Source organism: Triturus cristatus, chromosome 9 (assembly GCF_964204655.1).
Source record: "Triturus cristatus chromosome 9, aTriCri1.1, whole genome shotgun sequence".
NCBI classification, from domain to species: Eukaryota; Metazoa; Chordata; class Amphibia; order Caudata; family Salamandridae; genus Triturus; species Triturus cristatus.
Window position 1 is genome coordinate 645,789,234 of NC_140592.1, and position 25,887 is coordinate 645,815,120.

Sequence of the window (25,887 nt, forward strand, 5' to 3'; positions counted from 1 at the left end):
TTCCGCCATCGGGCTCGGATGTGTTCTCGCGTTCCAGTTCGGAACCATTAACAGTTTTCTCTTTCGACGCGCAATCCTTCCCTTCTCGACGGTATTGTTTCGATCGCGTTTCCCAATCATACGCGACCCTTCAACTTTGAAGTCTTCGATTCCGGTCGACGACAAAGGCCTTCGGGCCCACCTGGGCCTCATCTCAGGCTCATGGAGCACGAGGCCAGAGACTGTCCCGCTTGCGCCTCCTTCCGCTCCAAAAAGACCATCCGGGACCGACGAGCTCGAAGAACAATGGCGCGCTTGTCATCTTCGATCCCCGACGACATCTTTCAAGAGGGCGTCGATGTTCCGGAGCAGGGTTGGGTCGAGGAAGCCATCATCCGCGCCTCCTCAGCAGATGATTCCGACATCGAAGACATCACCCCAGCTCAAAGGGTCATGAGTACAGACGTCGACCCAGACCCACACCCCCTCTCAACACTGTCAAAAAAGGCTCCGGTACCATCTCCACCTTCGGGCCCAGGTACACACCGAGACACTGCTTTCCATGCCCCGCCGTAGGGCCCTGTAAAGAAGCCTATTAAGCCTTTAGGCGACTCTGGCTCGAGTCAGCCTACCCTCGGTACCGAAAAACAAACTCAGGCACCGAAGAAGAAGGCGTCCTCGTCATCATCCACGCTGACCGCTGCTTCCACATCGAAGCACTCTGCGTCGAAGGCTAGCACCAGTTCCTCGACACCGACAACACCCTGGGAGCCCACTGAAAGGCCCAGATTGTTCCAAGCCAAAGACCTCGGAACCGAAAAAACAGCAACCGGTTCCAACTCATAAAGACACTTCAAAACCACACGGTTCCAAGCCTAGAACCGCTACCGAGTCGATACCGAAAAAACTTACGGCATCGAAACCCTCGACTCCGAAGGATCTAACTCCCACAGATGAACTGTTTTGTCCAGATCCTACCCAAAAGACTCTAATAAAGGATCCTAAGACTGGTCATTTAATGCTTAATGGTTCTGTGTCTTTTTATGGAAGCCTGTTAAAGGGGAGTCTTTGGTGGTACATATGTCAAAATGGTAGCCAGGACATTACATTGCAAGAGTGAAGCCACTGACTCCCAGGGCTGTACAGAACCAGTACTCCTGCAGCAGCTCCCTCACCACACTCCAGTGTCTGAACCACCTCAAGCTCCTTGACCTCCCTCTGTCCCTCCACTCCCATGCCATAGCCTTCTTTGTTATCAGTGAGGGTTTTTCTGAACAGTCCCGGTTAACTGTCGGCATCTACTGGTCCTGTCACCAGATAGTCTGTTCCAAACCAACCCTCACAGAACTAGCATAATGGTACGGCTGCGACCATCTTGAAATACTGCCAGATCCAGGGGGCTACTCACCACTGTGTCCCAGAAGGCAGAGGGCAATGTAAGATTATTTTGCCATGAACAACAATATTACAGCTTTGTCCTCATCCTCTCTGACTTAACCGTTTTGTACTCATGCCCTGTACTGCTGTAAAGGCACATGTAAGGAGCCACACTGGAGTTTAGAGCTGATCAGTCGCTATACAACCCAACACCTCTTGCGGTCATCCTCAGGAAACCTTTTAGCACCCCCTACTTTCTGTCTGAAATCTAGAGGGGGAGGGCAATGACTGCTCTGGGAACGAAAGCCTGGAATACCTTGCCCTTCCAGTTGAGACGTGCACATTCTGAACCTATGTTAAAAAAAACTGCTAAAAACCTGGATCTTTGCTGCCCTAGACCACACTGAGCTATCTCTCATCTGACACATATTTCATGTGTTAGCCTAACCTTTCCCTACCTTAGATCTCCAAGGTCTCTTTCAGCTAGCGCCAAGATACTCCTTGGAGTGAACGCCACGCTTTGCAAATATACCCATTCATCAGTTTGCTTCAGAACCCGGCTACTCTTGCCCAGCCACATGCCACTTTCTTATTATAGGAAAATCATGTCTATTCTTGTTGAAGGAACATTTAGGTGTGTAACTTTCCAAATTCCTACCTTTCAACCCATTGTCAACAGCATCGTATAAATAAAATAATGCTTTTAAAATATATGTTAATCTGCTAACCGTATATTTTCCATCTAGGCTACCAACAAAGACGTCTTATCAAAACCTTACTGAAAGGCCACAGCAACATGCAACAAGGCACACACATTCATTTTTAAGGTAAGTCTCGCTATTGCTTGTTGTCCTCGATGGTTGGAGTCTAGTTTCAGGTGTATTGTTGTTGAGCTCATGAAGTGACTTCTAAAGCAGCTCAGTAAATCTACTCTCCAGCAGACCAGTTCGTCATAAAAGCAGACAACCTAAAAAAGAACTCTTCAGTATAAAAGCAGGTAGTAATTCTAAAAGCAGGCAATACGCGCTCCCAGCTTTAGATCTCTATTAAGGAAGTTGCGTCCAAAATACAACCTATTTTATTCTTTTTCAACCTGTTGGCAATAAAAGATATGGAAACTGTAAACACACCGGAATCGTCTGCGGACTCTAGCCCTCCCAAAAATACAATAAAGAATAATTTCTCAAACTGCTGCTCTGGGTCAACTGGAGGGTCATATGCCAATTTTTGGTGGGTCATGAAATTCCCGGTCTATATGTAACTAATATTTTAATGATTAGCCCTGTTTGTGCACCAGTGCAAAGGTGCTGACCGATGTCCCGAAGTCCAGTATTAAAACTAACCCTTGCAATTATTCCCAAGCAAGACACCCGATGAAACTTGGAGTGTTTGTTGCTGTTGTTTTTTAATTTACAAAGCCATTTCAATTCCAAATGTTCTCACTATAAATGACCATACACAACCATACCACTTGTGTATGACTTTCACTCATAAATTGAGAAATAAGAATGTGGCCTTACGTCTAGAGCTAAGTTTGGTTGTTTGGAATCAGGTTTGAGTCCTGGCGTTGGCTCAACATCCTTTGATTCTGCGTAGACAACTGAATCTACAGTGCTTCTAATCAAATTAATCTGACCTTTTGTAATGTAATCTGGTGCTCATGTAATCTGCTCCAATGCTCTTGGGCTGTGTTCACTAATTATTTTGTGTGTGTTATTGTTATGTATGTATGTGTGTATATATATATATATGTGTGTGTGTATATATATATATATATATATATATACACTGAAAAAACCATAGGTTTTACAGACGTTATAGTTAGGAATTAGCATTTAAAAAACCTTAGAAATTCACTTAAAAAACCATAGGTTCCAGGGACGTTATAGTTGGACATTTGACTCCTATAAAACCAGAGAAATTTGCCCGTTCTAGTTAGTTGAGCTAACTAGAACTCACGTGCCCGCAATGTACTGGTGATGACATCACATATTACATCACTCATGACATTGTCAGTGACTTCACTGATGACATCACTCGGTGAATGTTTCTGTAAAGTTAAAATATTTTTCATATATATCTATGCCAAGGTGTATTGAAGAATGAGTGGATTTACAAGTGCCTGAATGGATTATTTAGTAGGTGCGTGACTGACTATATAAGTGAGTGATTGAACATGTGTTACTGAATGTATTGGTTAGTGACTAAACTGTGTGAAAGTCTGTATTAGTGTCTCAGTTGGTGTATAAGCGGCTGCATGGGTTGGCGAGTAGCTACATGAGTGTCTATATGGGTTATTGATTTGTTGTCTGAGTATCTGTATGAGTGCCTGAGTGTCTGTGTGGGTGGGTGGGGGGTGTGACTCTGTGCATACATGTCTGAGTGGGTGATTCACTGTTTGTATGGATTCAAAATTACATCTGGGAAGGGCTGTATAGGTGAGTTAGTGTGTGTATGGGTGTGTTGGTGAGTGAATGAATGTCTCACTGGTATATGTGTGAGTAACTACATATGTTTTAAGGCAGTATATGTGAGTGTTGGAATATATAAATGACTATACGTGAGAGTAAGTTATTTGAAGAGTGGGTGTATGAAAGAGTGTCTGCTTGTATCAGTGATTGTATAAGACAGGAAGTATGTGTTAGTATCTGCATAAATAAGTGATGTGTGTATAAATACCAGTTGGTGTGTATAACTGTATACATGAGTAAATGGGTATGTGATTGATTCTTTGCATGACTGACTAGATGTGTGAGTAACTCTATGGATGAGTGGTAGACTGTGACTGTATGTACAGGTGTATGAGTGCATATTCTAGTACTGTATTGATGAGTAACTGCATGTAGAAGTGAGTGGATGTGAGTGTAGGCCTAGGAAATAGTGGGTGGTATGTAGTATCTGGCATTTTTGTGTGTATGGTTTCAAAAATAGTAGTCTGTATTTTAGAGTGCGTGTATCAAAGTTTATATTAGGCCATCAGTGTGTGCATCAGATTATCACGTGGATGATGTCATCAGTGATGTCATCAGTGATGTCACTGACCATGTCATGAGTAATGTAATATGTGACATCATCACCAGTGCATTGCGGGCGCGCGAGTTACAGTTAGCTCAACTAACTATAACGGGCGAATTTCTCTGGTTTTATATGAGGCAAATGTCCAACGAACTATAACGTCCCTGAAACCTATGGTTCTTTCAGTGAATTTCTAAGGTTTTTTAAATGCTAATTCCTAACTATAACGTCTGTAAAACCTATGGTTTTTTCAGTGAATTTCAAAGTTTTTAAATGCTAATTCCTAACTATAACGTCTGTAAAACCTATCGCTTTTTCACTGAATTTCGAAAGGTTTTTAAATGTTCATTTCATATTTTAATATTTATTAAACCTATATTTTTTTTCTATTTTTTGTTGTTGTAATATTTTGGAACTCTATTATGTTTTTTTAAATTAATTTTAAAAAAAATGTAATATCTTCAAAAAAAGTATCTATCTTTTTTTTTTGGGGGGGGGAGAAAACTCAAGTCCCGTACCGGTAGTGTACCAAGCGCCATCAGCATGCGAATCCTATCCGCCATATTGCTAAACTCGTAAAGGATGCACATTTCATATCCGTCGGGTTCGTGGCACCGCGTCCCGCGTAACATCATATACGTATGTGGTTGTGCCAGCTGCTACTTTGGTATGCGACGGGTACGCAGTACCAAGCCGCACCTTACGTCATGTATGTATGGGGTCGCACCCGCTGCGCGTTGACATGCGACGAGTGCACGCTGCCAAGCCCTGTGTTGTCGCACTGGGTATGCCATTTCCCCATTTTTTTTTTTGTTTCAAAACTATATGTAAATAAGTTTAGAGTGTATATGAGAACAAGCGATAATCTAAAATATTTTAAACATTTATATATTTCTAACTGTAATAAACTTATATGATTGTGAATATATTTTCTCAAAATCGCGTCGGATCCGGCCTCCTTGCGCGCTCGGTGCGCGATTGCCATGTAACAGGTGGAGGACCCCACCCATTTTAGTCATTCTCTCTACAGCGTTTGATGAGAGACTCCTCTTCTGCTTTTTTGAAAACGTTTTGCTATGTACACATATCTGACACTACACACTACATGCAACCATCATCTTCATCAATATTCATGCTCTGTAAAGTAGCCTTCCGCCTGTGATAGCCATACATCTAAAAGCTACATAACAGAACTTTTCCCCACTGCCAGAGGTAACATGGTTGCATACGCTGTCCACAGCACAGTGTAATGTGGTACGGCCCAGGGGCAGTATCATCATAGATAATGAACACATGGACACAGATAGATAGTGTAAGTGGGTACGGGCATGTGCGCTCGACTCCTTTTTATTACCAGGGTCACATATCCAGTGACGTCTGTGCTGAATGCGTGTGGGGTGAGTGTAAACCAGCCCTCAGGGAATGGTTGCTGCTAGCAACATCTACAACAGTAATCATTGGATCACACACAGAGATTCAATAATAAAAGGGTCAATAGTTTGTGCTGCAGTAAGGTAGGGACACTAGATGTGAAAAAATACAGAACAGATTCTATCGTAAAAGAACCATAACTTGTGGTATACTGAGATACAGACAGTAGATCTGAAATAATACGCAAAAAGATTGTATCATAAAGGGTCCATCAGGTCTAGTGCACTCAGATAGCTACATCAAAAGCATTCAGCATGTGCACAGCCAGCGATGATGCATGCTGCGAGTGGGCCATACTAGGAACAATGTCTGTTGCCTAGAGGACTCCCTCATCTGCAATAGCGACTCGATCTGAATTGTAAACACTGCTGTCTGCAGTGTAGGCCAGAGAGCGGTCAGCAATGGCCCACAGCCACGTGGCTTTGACTTGAGCTGTCCTGTTTGCTATACACAAAGCAACAAAAACCGTGTGCGGACCCTGGGATGATGCGTATGCGCGGTGCGGACAGAGCGCACTGGAGCAATGTCTTTTGCCTACAGGACTGCGCCATCTACAATAGCGACTCGATCTGAATTGTGAACACTGCTGTCTGCAATGTAAACTGAAGGCAGTAGTGAGCAGAGTCATCCATGAATACTTTTTCTCACTTCCTCTTCACAAAATACAACAACATAAATTACAAAAAACTCTGCAGTAAATAAATCAAAGCAATTCGAATTGCGATCTCTGCTGTCCACAGTGTAGACTGTTATGCAGTGTTCTTTACCACTACCAAGAAGAATTTGGTCATTGTACTAGACCTATAAGCCATCTAAAAAAAGTTCTTCAATCAACATTCCAGGAACATTACTGTCCCTTCGAGGATATGAATTGGATCGCTTCGCTGTTCTCACACGATGGCAACAATGGCCTCTTGGAACATTACACATCTCAAGCCGCTGAAGAACTTCTGGACTGCAATCTCCAAGACTTGTAAGAATTTCACTTTATTCTTGGATTGATTTTTTCCAACTTTTTTGACTTTTTTCTATAGATTTTTTTAATACACTTCAATTGAACTATTTTCATATAATAACTTTCTAAGTATGCCCTAGGCATTTGAACTCTGTTTTCATTATTGCCCCTTACGTCTCCAGACTAACCAGGGATGGGTGATGTATGGTCTATGTAAATACGCTATTTACTTGCTAAATTAGCCTAAACCCGACATCCATTTTGAAACCATGTCTATTCTCTGTACACACATCTCTCTGCCTGCCTTTTATCCACAAAGCCCTTTCACACAAATTAGCTCATCCTCCGCTCACCAGCTAGCGATCAAGATCAAAAAACACGGCATTGTTTAGAAATTGGTTGGCACAGTGTGGTAATCGTATCCTACCTTTATTTTCTTTCTACAATTTACAGTCATTCATGTCTAATAAGTATTGTTTATTTCACATGGAACTGTAACATGTAATGTGGAATTGACTGATGCAGGAGCTTAGGTTTGAATACAGCAGAAGTTTGCTGGAGTTTGCCTCAGCTGGATGCCTTAGCTCTTGCACCAGTGGGTCCATTTATGGCACTTAAATAAACACACTTTTTATATAACTTGATGACTCCATCGCTTTATCCCACACAGCCACTTTCTTAAACACACCTGCTTTCACCATTTGTCTTCTGTGGCATTGCAACATTCTGCATTATATTCTTCACGATTATTTCTTTTTTCCTGCTTGCTAAAACACTCCATTCGAGTCTTCAGACCGGTAGGGGTGAGTAGTTTGCTTCCCACTCCCGCTATAGTGTAAACCCATACTAACACCACTTGTACAGCTATGCTACAGCGGCCAGTATGCTACAGTGCCCAGAGCACATCGGTTTACAGCAATCAGCTCACAGTTTCAACCTCAAATGTGCCGGCACCTCACCTCAGCACCATCTCACTCAGGACAAAACAGCACTTTCACACCGGTAGTGGTGAATACATCGCTTCACACTCCCTGTATAGCACACCTTAACCACCCCACAGAGCTCACAGCGCTCCTACCCTCCTCTTTCCGCCCTATTTTCCCCTTACTCGCTTCAACAGAATCACAAAATGGCTACCAACACTTCCTAGTTGCAACCGCTCGCATCGCTCGCAGCCAATAAGCAGCAAGCTCGTGCCCGTAACGCCTCAGCCAATCAGATGGCAGAATTCCCAAATATCGATATCGGTAAATTTCGATATTTCCCCAAAACCACTGAACGGATTTACACCAAATAAACAAAAGCGTGCTTTCTAGACCAAGCCTCTTCTCCCTGCGAAATTTGGGGTAATTCCGTTCACCCGTTCGACCTGTAGCCTGGTCTAAAGTTTCCTATAGAAATTAACATGGAGAAAACACGTTTTGGGACCCCCCTTTTTTCTCGCCCCCCCCCCCCCCCCCCCCCCCCCTTGACGAATCACCCCCAAACTTTCAACATAGGAGCTGAAATGAACAAAGAATTAGTTTGGAAGATTTCATGAAGATTCATCAAACAACTCCAAAGTTATAGGCAAAACAAAAAATGTTCTTCCTATGGAAACTTGGTCCTAACTATAACTACCTACTGGTGACCGCCAGTAGGTAATCTAACTATCTATCTAATATATATATATATATATATATATATATATATATTTCTGTAGCTATAGTTAGGATTCCCAAGTACAGGAACTCCTCATAATTTTGGTTGCCAATAAGTGCCCCAGTTTGACAAATCACCACAAAACTTTCCAGACCTATAGCTTTTTCCACATTGGCGAAGGATGGAAAGTTACAGTATAATTGGGCAAGGAGGGTGCAATGTCTTGAGAACAACTTCTTCATGTATGCCACTGATATACAACATGCCACTACACTATATTACAACTGATCTGCCCCAACGCCACCCCCTCCACTCCACCCTACCTCCTCCACGCCACCCCTCCACTCTACTCCACTACACCCCTTCCACACTACTCCAGCCCCTCCACTCTACTACTTCACCCCCTCCACTGTAAGTACACATTGCAGCAGTGGCTGCCTATTTGCGAAACAGTCAACATTTATCTCTTTTCAAAATTCCAGTAATCAAAGCTTTCAAGGAAGGTTTGAAAAGGGTCATACCACCAAGAGGTCTACCTACACCATTGTTGAATCTTAATATTGTCCTTACAAGACTTATGGGTCCACCCTTTGAACCCTTAACTAAATGTCCTTTACAGTTCCTCTCATGGAAAGTTGCTTTCCTCATTGCTATCACTTCATTGAGAAGAGTTGGTGAGCTACAGGTTTTAACCCTGGAAGAACCTTTCTTTCAGTTCCATAAAGATAGTTGTTCTTCGCTCTAATCCAAAATTCCTTCCCAAAGTGGTTTCTGCTTTTTATATTAACCAGTTGAGCTACCTGTGTTTTTTCTTCAACCTGATTCAGTGGCAGAAAGAGCTCTCTGCACTTTAGACGTCTGAAGGGCTTTGCTATAATATATGGAAAGGACCAAAGACTTTCGCAAAATAACTATTTGTTGCTTTTGAGCCCCCTCACAAGGGCAACCCCGTCTCTAAATCAAGCATTTCAAGATGGATTGTTAAATGCATTCAAATATGCTATGCTAAAGCCAAAAGAACTTTATATCCATACCCCCTAGAGCGCATTCTACACGCAAGATAGCCTTTTCAGTCAACATTCCTTTAGCGGACGCATGTAAAGCAGGTACATGGTCTACACCACGAACATTTACTCTACACTACTGTGTAGATGTGTTAGCAAGGCAGCAAGCTAATGTAGGCCAGACAGTACATAAAACACAGTTTCAGACAACTGCAACAGCTACAGGTTAGCCGCTGCTTTGGGAGTGTACTGCTGTTTAGTCTGTGCAAAGCATGTGATCTTTCGCCCACATGCCTCAAACCACCACCACCAATACCACCCCCCCCATCAATACTACCACCACCACCACCAATACAACCACCGCCAATACCAATATCACCACCACCAATACCACCACCAATTCCACCAACACCACCACCAATAACTGTAACGCCACCAATACTAGTACCACCACCAATACCAATGCCACCACCTCAGCGCCTCTCTCTTACTAGTAATAGCAGGAGCACTGTACGAGGCCGGAGCTGCAGCCGAGACCATCCCTTTCTCCCTGCATGCCTGCCATAAAGCACAGCCCGTCCTGCACCAGGAGGTGAAGCCAGGGCCTTACTACAGCTGGAGTGTTTTCAATTTGGCCAAATATAGCAATGACATTACGCAATGCCACACTGCACACTTAAATCACGGAGAGGGCAGGAGATAGCCCCTCCCGCTCTTCCTCCTGAACCGCGCAGTGTAATCACAGCGTGAAAGGTGTTGGAGCGTTTTGTTAGTGTTTATTGCTCGGATCATATGTGTTCGAGGCATGTGGGCTGCTGAATTCATATCTGTGCATAGATCGCCGCCTAGTGTTGGGTCCGGATGATTGCACGTTGTTGTCCTGGAAGAGTCTTCGAAGTATCCTGGGATAGGTGACTCCTCCCCTGGACTACAGTGCGCATGGGCATCCTCTCCAGCCTCAGATTGTTTTTTTCCGCCATTGGGTTCGGATGTGCTTATCTTGACTCAAGTTAGGAAAAACTTTTTCTAGGCCAAAAGGCCTTTAGTTCGCGTCGGTACTGTTCCCGATCGGTATCGATAGTATCTTGTTAGTTTACTAACTTCCAGAACCAACTTTTTCGCTTCCTACCCGACCATCGACCAGTCATCGACGATGGAATCGAGGACACCATTCAAGCGGTGTCCGGTATGTTATGCGAAATATACCCACATCGACGTCCATCCGGTGTGCAACAAATGCCTTTCACCGGATCACGACGAATCTACATGTATGGCCTGTGCCCGATTCCGATCCAAGAAGACTCTCCGGAATCGACGAGCAGCGAGACTCGAAGCGCAGCAAGCGGCACCGGCCCCGGCCGACATCTTCAGCGCTGAGACCGAAGATGTCGAAGACGTGGAGAACCTACCCTCCAGCCCCGTTTCCGAACACGACTCCGGCTCGGAAGACGTTGAAGAAAGCCTCTTTCGCAGAGACGAAGACGACACCGAGGTAAGAGACTACAATGAGGCCTTGGGGGCCGAAGAGAGTAGCTCCAATGACGAGCAAGGCCTACCCGTACAGACTGAGGACATCCCAGTGCGCCAGTCTATGGCTCCGGTCGAGGGATCGCCTTCGGGCCTTACCCAAGACCTATCCCGCAGTTCTTCGGCCCCGCCCTCTGGCCCGGCCTCGGACATTCAGCGGCAGCCATTAATACCCAAACCGGCTGGTTTCCCTTCTTCGAAACCGAAACCGAAAGTAACGCTGGTCGGATCGAGGCCCACCACACCTTCGACGCCAGCAAAACCCATCGGCACCGAGCGCACCAAACGAGACTTCGGTGCCGAGCTTGCAACGGCCGACGTCGGCGTCGACATACGGAAGAAGACCTTCGGTGCCACCAAACCTACTCGGCTCCCGGCACCGACGCAATCGACTCCGACCCCAAAGGTCAAACTGCCTGCTGCGTCTCACACCGCTTCGACAGCACCACCAAAGGCACACTCATCGAAGACGTCGACGGCCATTACCGCCCCTCGACTCGATGACTCACCGGCGCCGAAAAAGTCCACGCCCGCTTCTACGGAACCGGTCGGCGCAAAGAAATCGATGGCGCTCCAGGTGCGGCCCGTTGCTGCGCACGGCACCAAACACAAAACAGTCCTCCAGGACACATCGGGCTCCGAGCCAATAAAAGCTCCAACAGCCTCTTCGGCACCGGCCAACATTACTTTTGGCCTGCCGCCATCCACGGCCCCGAAAATGTTCCAAATCAGGACACGGGTCACCCACACCACGATCACGCCTGCCGAATGTTCTCCTGCGGAGACATCTCCGTCACATATCATCGACGCCGACACCGGCAGGATGCTGCTCCACAAAAGGAGAATAACTTCAGTGCCAGCTTTGGACTCCTTCCGGATCCCACTTAAAAGAAAGCTGCCAGTGGTTTCGGAACCGGTTCTTTACGAACCTCTCCATTCCCCCTACCAGGATCCACTGTCCTTCTCTCCCACACACTCCGACACAGATGTTTTGGAGGACTACATGGGTGACCACGTCCCCTACCCCGGAGAAATGGACCATCAAGGCCAACAGGACCCTGATCAAGCTTGGGATGACCCTGTCGTCTCCGGTGCACCTATAGATGCACAGGACCCGCAACTCTATGGAGCAAAAACATCTCCCACAGAGGACACTGCCGCGTTCAACGCCTTAATTGAACGTGCTGCGGCCAATCATGGGGTGCAACTTCACTCTGACACCGTAGAGGACGACTTTCTCATGGACACTTTCGCATCCTCAGAAAGGAACATTAAAACTCTACCTATGTTGAAGGGTGTCCTCAAACCAGCAAAGGACATCTTCAAGGAACCCACCAGGGCAAGAGTAATAAACCCCAGGATCGACAAAAAATACAGATCGGCGCCTGGGGACCCCACCTACATTAGAGGCCAGTTACCTTTGGATTCAATTGTAGTTGCGAATGCTCGCAAGAGGGCACACTCGCAAACAACAGGTGATGCTCCTCCCCCGGACAAAGAGTCCAAGGTGCTAGAGACCTCCGGCAAACGGGTTGCCGCACAGGCGGCTAACATATGGCGTATTGCCAATACTCAGGCGCTCCTCGCTCGCTACGATCGAGCACACTACGACACATTAGAACAACTACTCCAACATCTCCCTGACCAATACAAAGAAGGTGCAGAGATCCTCATCAGGGAGGGACAGCTCCTCACAAATGCATCCATTAAGTGTGCACTGGATGCCGCGGATACAGCTGCCAGAGCCATAAATACTAGCGTCATGTTGCGACGACATGCCTGGTTGCGAATCTCCGGATTCAAACCTGAGGTACAAAATAACATCCTCAACCAACCTGTCAACCCCGACTACTTATTCGGGCCGGAGGTTGACACCACCCTAGAGAAAATAAAAAAAGACACGGACACTGCAAAGTCCATGGGGGCTCTACAAACGCAGTCCTTTCGGAGCGGCTCCTTTCGTCGCCCCGGAAATAGAGGAGCAGGTAGAGGACAGGGGTCACAGCAAACATGCAACAAAGGCAACACACATAGCACCTACGACAAAAACACCCGGGGTGGATATCGTGGCTCCAGCACAAAGGGCAGAGGACGCGGCTACGGCAACACCAGGTCCTCCCCCAAGAACAAGCAGTGACGCCCTCTCCCTTCCTCCCGACCACATAACACCTGTCGGGGGAAGGCTACAAAGGTTCCTGTCCACGTGGAACTCCATCACCACGGACAGGTGGGTCAAAGATATTGTCAAATACGGTTACTGCCTAGAATTAACCTCAACTCCGCCCACAATACCTCCAAAAAACCGTCCTATGTCCTCAGAGCACTTAACGCTCTTACAGCAGGAGGTGCAAAGTATGCTACTAAAAGGTGCAATAGAGGTCGTACCCGTCCACGAGCAAGGTACGGGGGTGTACTCCCTGTACTTCTTAATACCAAAAAAGGACGGGTCGCTCAGACCTATATTAGACCTGAGACCCCTAAACCGGTACATTCTCTCCGAACATTTTCACATGCTCACTTTACAGCAAGTCCTCCCGCTGCTCAAGCAGGGAGACTTCCTGGCCACACTGGACCTCAAAGATGCGTATTTCCACATACCCATTCACCCCTCACACAAAAAATACCTCCGGTTCACTGTTCTGGGGCAGCACTACCAGTTCAAAGTTCTTCCCTTCGGCGTGACAACAGCACCCAGGGTTTTCACAAAGTGCCTAGCTACTGTAGCGGCACATCTGCGGAGGCAGCACATACACGTCTACCCTTACCTGGACTACTGGCTCATTCAAGCAAAGTCAGCCCAACAATGTGCCAGCCACATATCCCGCACCATTCACCTCCTTCACAGTTTGGGGTTCTCACTAAATTACCCAAAGTCCCATCTCCAGCCCGCACACGTACAACAGTACCTAGGTGCGACCATAGACACTCTGGCGGCCACAGCTCAGCCAAATTTAGTGAGAATCAACAGCATACAGATGCTGATTTCCAAGTTCAAACCACAACACTCCCTGCCCGCGCGAGTGTTCATGCAGTTGATAGGCATGATGGCCTCCTGCATTTTCATAGTCCCGCACGCGAGACTACATATGCGCCCGCTCCAGGAGTGCTTAGCACGTCAGTGGAATCCGGCTCAAGGACAGTTGAAAGACCTAGTGTTGGTGAGCGGTCGGGCATACAACTCTCTGCATTGGTGGAATCCACAAAACCTTTGCAAGGGCCGACCGTTCCAAGAGCCTGTTCCACAAATAATACTGACAGCGGACGCGTCTCTCCAGGAATGGGGAGCTCATGTACTCAATTACACAGTGCAGGGACTATGGACAATACAACAAAAGAAGATGCACATCAACCTTCTAGAACTGATGGCAATCTTCCTAGCAATGAAAGCATTCAAAGTACACTTGTGCAACAAAGTCGTGTTGATCCGGACGGACAACATGACCGCCATGTACTACATACAAAAGCAGGGAGGAACACACTCTCCACAGTTGTCTCATCTGGCTCAGAGCATGTGGAAGTGGGCCATTCAGAGGAACATGTTCCTCATGGCGGAACACCTCCCCGGCAAGGACAACCAGATGGCGGATCTGCTCAGCAGACACAGCCACCAGATGCACGAGTGGGAGTTACACCCATCAGTTCTCCAACCGTACTTCCAGCAGTGGGGTCATCCAGACATAGACCTATTCGCCACAAGCGAAAACGCAAAATGCCAAAGCTTTGCCGCCAGGTTCCCACATCCGCAGTCGCAGGGCAATGCGATATGGATGAACTGGTTCGGCAGATTTGCGTACGCTTTTCCCCCAGCACCACTAATACCGCTGGTGGCACGCAAACTCAGACAACACTCTCTGACACTCATCCTGGTTGCTCCAACGTGGGCACGCCAGCCGTGGTACACCACCTTTCTCGAACTCTCCGTGGTGCCGCATCAACGGCTGCGGGTCAAACCTGAGCATTTGACGCAGAACCATGGAGAGGTTCAGCACCCAGATCCGCAACAGCTAAACCTGGCAATCTGGCTCCTGAAGTCCTAGAGTTTGGCTACCTCAACCTGCCACCTGACTGTATGGACATCATTAAGGAGGCCAGAAGACCCACTACCAGAGCTTGCTATGCAGCCAAATGGAAGAGGTTCGTCATTTATTGCAATAATAATGACATCAACCCGCTAGACGCATCCATCCAAAACATTATTTGTTACCTATTACACCTCTACCGATGCAATCTGGCGTACACCTCTATACGTGTCCATTTGACCGCAATATCCGCCTATCTACAGACCAGGCAGCACCTCTCTCTATTCAAAGTGCCTGCCATCAAAGCATTCTTGGAAGGACTCAAACGAGTCATTCCTCCTAGCCACCCACCAGCCCCAATGTGGAACCTCAACTTGGTCCTCACACGCCTGATGGGTCCACCCTTTGAACCTCTACACTCATGCGAGATTCAATTCCTTACCTGGAAAGTAGCTTTCCTAGTAGCGATAACTTCTTTACGAAGAGTTAGTGAACTCCAGGCACTAACCGTCCAAGAGCCATTTATACAAGTTCACGCCAACAGGGTCGTACTACGTACCAACCCCAAGTTCATGCCCAAGGTGGTATCGCAGTTCCACATGAATCAGACTATTGAACTGCCGGTTTTCTTTCAAAACCCACAGACTGTCGCTGAAAGGGCACTCCATACCCTAGATGTAAAGAGGGCCCTCATGTATTATATCGACAGGACCAAACCCTTTAGGAAAACACAACAACTTTTCGTTGCCTTTGCCCCACACCACAAAGGTAACGCTGTCTCCAAAGCAGGTATAGCCAGATGGATCGTTAAATGTATTCAAATTTGCTATCAAAAGGCTAAACGCACTTTAACGATTCCCTCACAAGCCCACTCAACACGTAAGTTAGGGGCCTCCATGGCTTTCCTAGGAAACATTCCTTTGCATGATATATGTAGAGCAGCCACCTGGTCCACTACACATACATTTACCAAACACTATTGTGTAGATGTACAATCGAAACAGTAGGCAGCTGTAGGACAGGCTGTTCTCAAAACTCTTTTTCAGACCGCTGCAGCTGGCACTGGTAGCCGCCGCTAATAGAGGGCACTGCTATGTATTCTATGCACAGATATGAATTCAGCAGCCCACATGCCTCGAACTGAATATGCTACTTACCAGTATGCATCTGTTCTTGGCATGTAGGGCTGCTGACATTCATATCGCCCTCCCTCCTCCCCGGCGCCTGTAGCAGCTGCAGCTCTCAGAATTACTGTAAAGCATGGTCATCACTTTCTGTATCTACTCCATCACTGCCACAATGGCGAAAAACAATCTGAGGATGGAGAGGATGCCCATGCGCACTGTAGTCCAGGGGAGGAGTCACCTATCCCAGGATACTTCGAAGACTCTTCCAGGACAACAACGTGCAATCATCCGGACCCAACACTAGGCGGCGATCTATGCACAGATATGAATGTCAGCAGCCCTACATGCCAAGAACAGATGCACACTGGTAAGTAGCATATTCAAACTCTCACTTCGCACTTTGTGTTGGTGTAATTCACAACACTTACACATCTTCACTGCACTATTTATTACTACTTTGAAGACATCGCAGGCCGGTCTCTTCCTCTGATATTTACAATCTAACAAGCGGTCGAGAAGGGCCTTTATTGCAATGCAAAAGGTCTCGTATTTGTAAGAGTTTAAGCTATTAGTATTGTAAACGACGTTGCCTTTTATTTGTTTTAAAACCCAAAACATAGATAAAAGGCATTGTCATTTACTATGCCAATAGCTCAAACTCGCGTGAATGCGAGACCTATTGCATTACAAATGCTTTTTTTAATATACCATGGGACTCCCACCTCGACGACGTGGAAAGATTTAAGAATTTAAATCTATCAAAGATGCCAATACTGGAGAACTACATGTACAGGTAAGTAACTTATTTTCTTATGTTGAGACTGCGGGCTGTCTGTAGATAGTTAATAACATGGTTGATGTTTGAGATCTTGAAATTCGAGTTTCCATGAGAAATACTGAATTGGAGAGTTTTAAGAAATTGCCCACTGTTAAATCACGGTGCATCATTTCTGTGCGGATGATTTTTTAAGTTGCGTTCCTTTTTTGTTGTTTTACATTCTCCACATTTAATAGCTGTCAGTGCCCAAAGAATGTTTGAGATATTAACCTTGATTTCTCTACTAATTAAGAAGCAACATGGACGTACAATCAAAATACTGAAGTTAGTGAGAATTAATAGTGCAGCTGTGTGTTGTGATCCAAAAAGGGTTTCCCTATGTTCTGTCCAGTTGTGACTTAGGCAAATTTGATAGCCTGTAAAAACGTTGGAGGAATAAAACTATACTATTGGACAACTTTTATGGTTTGGTGACAGAGTTGATATCTTTTTGGTAGCGCTATTTAAAATAATTAACATGGGGTCTTGACAAATGCTTAGTGGTCATTCTTAAGACACACTCTGCTCTTTTAGACCAGGCCTGCGGTGGTTCCAGTGAAAGTACTGAACTTTGCCTGAAGGGCCAAATATTTGCGGCGCCGCACTGCTTTTTTAAATTTTTTTTTTTTTTTTATATAAACCAAGCTTGCAAACCCTGAGCTTGTCTTCAATAAAAACAAAATAGCAATGGCCCTGATGCACAGGAAGTTTTCTCGATGTGTGTGTGGGGAACTGTGCTCTTGGGTAAGGCAAAAAAACACAGATGACTCTGCCTTAGATAGGGCGAAGTGAACGCTACTGAGACCCTGTTGCCGAGTGGTGGTAGGTCCATCAGGTCATGGGGTTGTCTGCGATGCCAGCAGAGGCTGTACCAGCGCTCGAAGCAAACACAAAGAGATGATGGATGGAGTGCTGAAACTAACCCCCAGTCACAGATCTGGGTTGAAGCCATCATCGTTCTTTATCTCACTTCGCCAACCCAGTTCAGACCCAGCTATATGCAAATCAGTCTTTACCCTTTGCCTCATGGAAACAGTCCAGCCCGAACTGCCAAGCCAGGTCTTCCCTGGACCAGAAACAAGTATCCTGGGACCAGTTTCGGGGTAACACCTTCCAGTGCTCACCCAACTCGAAGCTGAATACAGGAACCATGGTTTCGTGTTCTCAATGACCCCATCTGACTTCCTGTTGGGTGTCCCAAAATGATATGACCTTTTATATAGAGGCCGAATGGCAGAAAACAAAAGTTTTTTTTACCATAAAACATAGGTGACACTAGTCCGCAGAGCCTGAAGGTAATGAAGCCATGACCTTTCGCTTCTGAAAAAGAAAGTGGGTTTGGTGTAACTGTCATAATTAATTTGATTTCTCTGGTGAAATTACTAATTGTTTTCCTGAGGACAGTGTGCTAATCGCGAATAGACTATGCAGACCAAGTTTAGAACTTGCATGATGTCCCATCACAGAAGTGGAGAATAATAAACACTGTTCATTTCATTATCGCTGGTATTTTTTTGCTTATGTTGACTAAAGATCTTTTTTTGTTTTTCTTCACCACTGTTTGAATATAAAAGCTTTTGATTTCTTTCAAGTTTGTTTGCTCTTTTTCCAGTCTATACCTTTGCTGCAAGATTTTGTTTAACAGTTAAAGACTGCTGTTTAAGTCCCCAATCACTCAGAAAATGTCCTCCTTGTTGCCAGGACAGGTTGGTGAAAAAAAAGCCAAGACAAACAGGATGTGGCATGAAGCCCGAAAGCATGAGCGAAAGCTCCGAGGGATGATGGTGGACTACAAGAAAAGAGCAGAGCGTCGCAGAGAATACTATGAAAAAATTGTGAGTTTGCATGCTGGCCAACTCTTAATAATGTTTTATCTCAAAGACTGATTAATTTGCAGTGATTAAAATTAATGACTTTAATTCCATTGTTGCTGGTGAGAAAATAACTCTTGATCCTCTGCGATTACAGAGCAAGTGATATCTGTAAAATAGAAATCCTTCACCTCTACCACTCTAGAAAGTTTTCATATCCCACTTCTTTGAATCTTTCTAACTAATTTCACTTATGTTGCTTGGATAAAGCTCAAAATATGGTCCTTGCAATGTCTCATGCATACAGACCAAGATTGGAAGATAGCCTTTTCATCTGAATTCAAGGAGTGCATATTTAATCTCTGTAGTGTCTCCTCTCTTCTGTGCGTATTCAAGTTTAACAGTTGGTATGTCTTTAATGTTGGACAGATATTCAGTCAGTTGTGAGATTGCTTGATTGACTATTGTGAGAAAGTGCCCTCTTTCTTGCATGGTATGCCCCCACTTTTTGCTCAATTGCTGATGTACTTTGAATGAGTGTGCCCTGGGCTCCTGCCAACCAGGTACCCAGGGCCTGTGTAACTTCCCTAAAACTGCATTGAAGCCTAAACTCAATTGGCATCTCTGGCCACATGTCAGCCCCTGGTAAATGGTACCATAGGTACCCAGGGCACTGTGACCAGAGAAGGCCCCTAAGGGCTGCAACACTCATTGTGCCTCCCTTAGAGGCCCTGTACCCTGACACACACACACACACACACACACACACTGCCTCTGCAGGCTGAGTGTCTGGGTGCAGAACAAAACAAAGAGACAACATGGCAAACATCCCTGTGTGCCATGCCCATAAACCACTGCCCTGGCATACCTCAGTCATCCCTCTAGCTGGGTGCCCTATGCCAGTGGTTAGGGTACAGGTGCATGAGCCCTGTACCCCTACAGTGCCCAGGTCCATTCCTGGGCCCTGTAAGTGCAGTGTTGCCATTAAGAGTATATGGTGCTGGGAGGTCGACATTACGAACTCCACAGCACCATGATGGCTGCACTGAAGACTGGGAAGTTTGCTATCAAACTTCTCAGCACATTAAACCCACACTGATGCCAGTGTGGGATTTAATGCAAAATGCACGACAGAGGACATCTTCGAGATGCCCCCTGAAACTAACCAAGACCAGCGTCCTGACTAAGAGGCTGCCACACAGCAGACCTGTTGCTGGACCCCTAGGTCAAGAGCCATTCGCTCTTGTGGGCCTGCAACAATGCACTTCCTGGGGCGAGGAGCTAGGCCTCCTCCCCCAGGATGGGCAGGGGAAGCTTCAAAGGCATACCGCCTTGGGGAGCTTCTCCAGACCATTTGCTGTACTCAGCAACTGGCCCCAGCCGGTTCTGACCCCCCACTCTGGCAGGAAGATCGGCGGGAAAACCAAAGTGAGGAAAGGGGGTGTGCCAACCTCTGCCAACCCCACCCCTCAGATGGGGGAGGCGAGGTGAAGCACAACTCTGGGCTCTCGCCATCTTGAGGATGGGGAGCCCTACCCAATCAGGACTAGGCTCCTGCCCCCCTCTCACTGGAGAGTGGCAGGATAGGGGGTGTACCCACCCCAGGGAAGGGACCCATTGGTCCTTGACCTACCTGTAATGCCCCTAAATTTTGTATTTAGGGGCACCCTGAACCTTCCTTCTTCAGATCCCGATTCTGAAACTACAAGAAGAACATGAAGAAAGAAGACCAGCCGTGCAGCTGCTAACAAGAGGAGAACACCAACTGACTTGGCCCCAGCCCTACTGGTCTGTCGACCCTCGAACCTGCTCCTGCTAAATCCCGGTGTCTCCTGTGGTCAGCAACCTCAAAAACCCTGGAGGACCTGCCTGCCTTGCTCAACTAAAGACTGGCACTCCCACGAGCGGTGGTCCTGCTCAAACATCTACCATCCTGGTGCCAGCCAGGAACCGCGAATCCAGCACACTCTGCACCTGCCGAGCCCGGCCCGTGCCCGAGTGAACAAAGACCACGAGGACTTCCCCCCGGCGACTGCGAGCAAGAATCCAGCACCCAAGGACTCCCCCTCGACGCTCCTGACGATGCCTGCAGCCTCAACTCCAGGGACCCCACCCAACCCTGACCAGCAGAGGTTTAGATTTCCCAACGCCGAAAGACACCCCTGCACCCCCCTGTGCCCAACTTCTGGGTGTCAACCCAACCTACAGCTACCCAACTTACCCCTCGAAGTGGTCGCACCTGAAGAGTCTCCGTCCCCGAGCTTGCAGCCTTTGTTCGTCACGCAGCTTTCCCATTGAAATCCATTGGGCGCCCGACGGCCCAAAAGCACCCTGCACCCAGCCGCCCCAGTGCCCCTGGTGGTGCACCAACTGTTCTGATCTACTTCCCCACTTGCCCTGAGTAAGTGACCAGGAGCTTTGCTCCCACAGCTGCGTGGCTTGCCTGCTGGCAGCCACCAACCAAAGGCCCCCTACCCGCCATAGGCTAACATTGGGCCTACTCTTTCTGCACCCGGCTGCCCCTGTGCCGCTGAGGGTGTAACTACTATACCAATCCGAACCTGGAAGACTCCCTGAGTCTTGCCCCAGAACCTTAACGCTGCCAGTCGAGTACTTACCTGAAAGCCGAAACCTTGAATTTTCTCCATAAGGTAACATTGACTGGTTTTCACTTGGAAATTCTTCTAAGTGACGAGTTTTGAAACTTTAAAATATTCACAAAAAATCATCCGATCAACGAAAACGAAATTACTCACCTGTTACCAGGAGAGATCCCAGTGCTGGACCTAGGTACCCAGCACTGACCAGAAAAAGTAATTATAACTGTTATTTTCCGATAACCTAACTTTCCTCTATAGGATAACATTGCCTGGTTTTTGCCAGAAATTCTTCTAAGTGTCGGTTTTTCCTACGGGCTCACCAGACCCATGGGACGACTATAACATCCCAGACGTCCCTAACGTCCCGCAGGACGATCTTTACCCTTCCAGACCCTCTCCCCCCCCCCCCCCCAGAGGACAGAATGGGCTTTAACCATAGGGCTGCCCACGACCACAGGGTTGATCTCCACACAGACCCCGTGGAGGAGAATTTCCTCTTAGACACATTTGACACGGCACAGAGGTCCACCTCAATTCTGCCCATGCTTAAGGGGGTTATTAAGCACGCACCAGAGGCCTTTAAAGACCCGGTAAGGGCCAGGGTCATCAACCCTCGCATTGAGAAGAAATATAAGCCGCCCCAACAGATCCAACCTACATTAGAGGCCCGGCACCACTAGACTCCCTGGTAGTCTCCAATGCGAGGAAACGTGCCAATTCCCAGGCATCAGGTGAGGCTCCACCACCAGATAAGGAGTCTAAACTCCTGGACGCCTCTGGCAAGCGGACGGCGTCCCAGGCGGTCAACATATGGCGCATTGCTAACACCCAAGCGCTCCTAGCCAGATATGACAGGGCACATTATGATGAGTTGGAGTCCATAATGCAACACCTCCCTGACAAATACAAAAATAGGGCCAATGAACTAACTCAGGAGGGTAAAACCATCACGAATACCTCCATCCGTTGTGCCCTCGATGCAGCTGACACCGCCTCCAGGGCAATAAATACCAGTGTCCTTCTGTGTAGGCATGCCTGGCTACGCATTTCAGGGTTCAAACATGAGGTTCAGAGTTCCATCCTCAACCACCCCTTTGATGAGAAACACCTGTTTGGCCCTAATGTCGACGTAGCCCTCGAAAAAATGAAAAAAGACACAGACACGGCAAAATATATGGGAGCTTTGCAGTCGCAAGCTCCCAGGCGCTTCTTTCGCCGTTCTTCCTTTAGAAGCACCACCAGAGGCTACTCCTCCGACAGCGCCTCCACTTCCTACAAGGCCCCTACCCAATCCACCTTCACTAGGGTTTACCAAAGAGATGGTTACAGGGGTAACAACAACAAAGGCAGAGGCAAAACTAACACCTCCCGCTCTGCCTCCACCCCCACCCAATGACTTCCCTCCACTCCCCCCCAGACTATTCCTCTCCAGTCGGGGGCAGAATCCACAATTTCCTTCCTGTCTGGGCTACCATCACTTCATACAAATGGGTGAAACAGATAATTCAATTCTGTCTAGAACTAACATCTACCCCCCCAACCATTCCACCCAAACAGCACCCAATGTCACAGGAATATTTGTCACTTTTAAAGCAGGAGGTGATCTCCCTCCTACAAAAAAGTGCAATAGAACCAGTTCCTACCCACCAACAAAACAAGGGAGTTTATTCCCTATGTTTTCTCATACTAAAAAAGGACGGCTCTCTAAGAACCATTCCGGACCTCAGACCCCTAAACCAATACATGCACTCAGACCACTTTCACATGGTCACACTCCAGCAGGTACTTCCTCTGCTCTCCCAGAACGACTTCCTTGCCACCCTAGACCTCAAGGATGCCTATTTCCACATTCCAGTTCACAACGCTCGCAGGAAGTCTCTCAGATTCGTAGTGGACGGTCAGCACTACCAAATCAAAGTACTCCCATTCGGCAACACATCCACGTCTTCCCATACCAAGACGACTGGCTCATAAAAGCCAGCTCATACAACCAGTGTGTACAACAGCAATACCTCGATGCCACCATAAACACCTCAAGAGTGCTAGCCTACCCCAGTCCGGCCAGGATAGCAAGCATACAGGCTCTTTGCGCAAAATTTCAACCACGACACTCTCTTCGAGCCTGAGTGTTCATGCAACTTATAGTGATGATGGCCTCTTGCATATACATTGTACCTCATGCAAGACTCCAGATGCGTCCTCTCCAAGAGTGCTTAGCATGCCAATGGAACCAGGCTCAGGGTCAATGATCAGATCTGGTGTTGGTAGATGGTCGTGCCCATCGCTCTCTGCAGTGGTGGACCACCAAAACCTTGCCAAAGGGCGAGCGTTCCTAGAGCCGGTTCCTCAGATAGTTCTAACTACAGACGCATCGCTCTCCGGCTGGGGAGCTCACCTACTACATCACACCATGCAGGGCAGGTGGACACCTCAACAAAAGTTACTCCACATCAACCATCTGGAGTTACTGGCCATATTCCTAGCCCTAAAAGCCTTTTAAACACACGTCTCAGGCAAGGCTGTCTTAGTCCGCACGGACAACATGACAGCCATGTACTACTTCCAAAAACAGGGCAGCGCACACACTCTGCAGCTCTCTCAGCTAGCACAGACCATATGGAGGTGGGCCATACCTCAAAACATTTTTCTCCTAGCCCAACATGTCCCAGGAGTCCAAAACACCATTGCAGATCTGTTGAGCCGTCAAACACAACAGATCCACGAGTGGGAACTTCTTCCACAAGTTCTTTAACCATTCTTTCAAATGTGGGGGCAACCACAGATAGACCTCTTCGCCACCCACCAAAACGCCAAATGCCCAAGCTTCGCCGCCAGATATCCACACCCATTGTCCAAAGGCAATGCGATATGGATGAACTGGTCAGGCAGATTTGCGTACGCCTTTCCGCCTCTCCCACTCATTCCATTAGTGGTGTGCAAACTAAAACAACATTCCCTAACTCTCCTCCTAGTTGCTCTGACTTGGGCCAGACAACCGTGGTACACCACATTGCAGGAACTCTGTAGCTCTGCACCAAAAGTTACACCTCTCTCCACACCTCTTAACCCAGAACCATGGAGAGATCAGACACCCGGACCCAACTCAGCTCAACCTTGCGATCTGGCTCCTGAAATCCTAGAATTTGGTTACCTTAATCTTCTCCCTGACTGTATGAACGTCATTAAAGAAGCTAGACGACCTAACACTAGAGCTTGCTAAGCAGCCAAGTGGAAACGTTTTGTGACCTATTGTCACAACAATAATGTCAATCCCTTAGATGTGTCTATCCAACACATCATAAGCTACTTACTACACCTACAAAGATGCAACCAAGCCAACACGTCTATTAGACTACAACTTGCTGCCATAGCAGCATATCTACAAAATAGACAGCATCTATCACTCTTCAGAGTACCTCCCATAAAAGCCTTCATGGAAGGCCTTAAGAGAATAATTCCCCCCAGAGTGTCACCCTCACCTGTGTGGAACCTAAACATCGTTCTCACCAGACTAATGGGGCCTCCATTTGAACCTCTACATAAATGTGAGTTTCAATTTTTAACATGGAAAACTGCTTTCCTTGTAACCATTACTTCGCTCAGAAGGGTCAGTGAGATACAAGCACTCACCATTCAAGAACCCTTTCTGCAAATGCATCATAATAAGGTTGTTCTCCGCACTAATTCAAAATTCCTTCCTAAGGTCATTTCTCCCTTTCACCTCAATCAATCTGTGGAACTGCCCGTATTCTTCTCGCAGCCACAAACCATTGCAGAAATAGCTCTTCACACCCTAGATGTCAAAAAAGCTTCACTCTACTACATCGAGAGAACACAACCTATTCGTGTCTTTCTCACCACCACACAAAGGCAACCCCATCTCCAAATCTGGGATAGCTAGGTGGATTGTTAAATGCATACATATTTGCTACCACAAAGCAAAACAAACACGATCTGTTCCCCTAAAGCCCACTCTACACGTAAGATAGGGGATTCCATGGCTTTTTTAGGGAACATCCCCTTAGATGATATCTGCAGAGCAGCTACATGGTCTACACCGCACACTTTCAATAAACACTATTGTGTAGATGTGTAAACTAAGCAACAAGCTAGTGTGGGCCAGGCTGTCCTCAAAACATTGTTTCAAACAACTGCAACAGATACTGGTGGTCACCGCTAGGAGCGAGTACTGTTCTATTCTCTATACACAGTGTGTAATCTGCAGCTCATATGCCTCGAACGGAATATGCTACTTACCAGTATGCATCTGTTCTTGGTATGTAGAGCTGCAGATCTACACACGCCCACCCGCCTCCCCGGCTACCTTTATCTGTTCCATTTCGTATCTTATTTAGATACATCACACATGGGCATTTTTCCTATTTCTTACAAAGCTCCATCATTTCCTCGCTGGCGAAAACAATCTGGGGATGGAGCCGAAGCCCATGCGCAATATGATCCAAAGGAGGAGTCACATAGCTGGTAACTTCCAAAGACTTTCCAAGAGAAAAACAACTGCAAACATCCGGACCCAACACCAGATGGCGATCTATGCCCAGTGTGTAGATCTGCAGCTCTACATGC

The 25,887-nt window shown here is 46.9% G+C and overlaps 1 protein-coding gene across 17 annotated transcripts in view; it reads left to right on the forward strand.

The window, feature by feature from the left end:
- The window catches only part of CLASRP (CLK4 associating serine/arginine rich protein), a 900,118-nt gene that overhangs the window by 85,486 nt on the left and 788,745 nt on the right, over window positions 1–25,887 (forward strand). For 12 of the 17 annotated variants that reach the window (XM_085625696.1, XM_085625697.1, XM_085625684.1 and 9 more), the window contains 2 exons: window positions 2,103–2,183; window positions 18,599–18,727. In XM_085625696.1, coding sequence (XP_085481822.1) covers window positions 18,629–18,727 — 99 coding nt within the window. In that variant the 5' untranslated portion in view covers window positions 2,103–2,183; window positions 18,599–18,628. Of the gene's footprint in view, window positions 1–2,102; window positions 2,184–18,593; window positions 18,728–25,887 lie in introns of all 17 variants that reach the window. The other 5 variants (XM_085625686.1, XM_085625689.1, XM_085625694.1 and 2 more) reach the window with 1 other exon arrangement.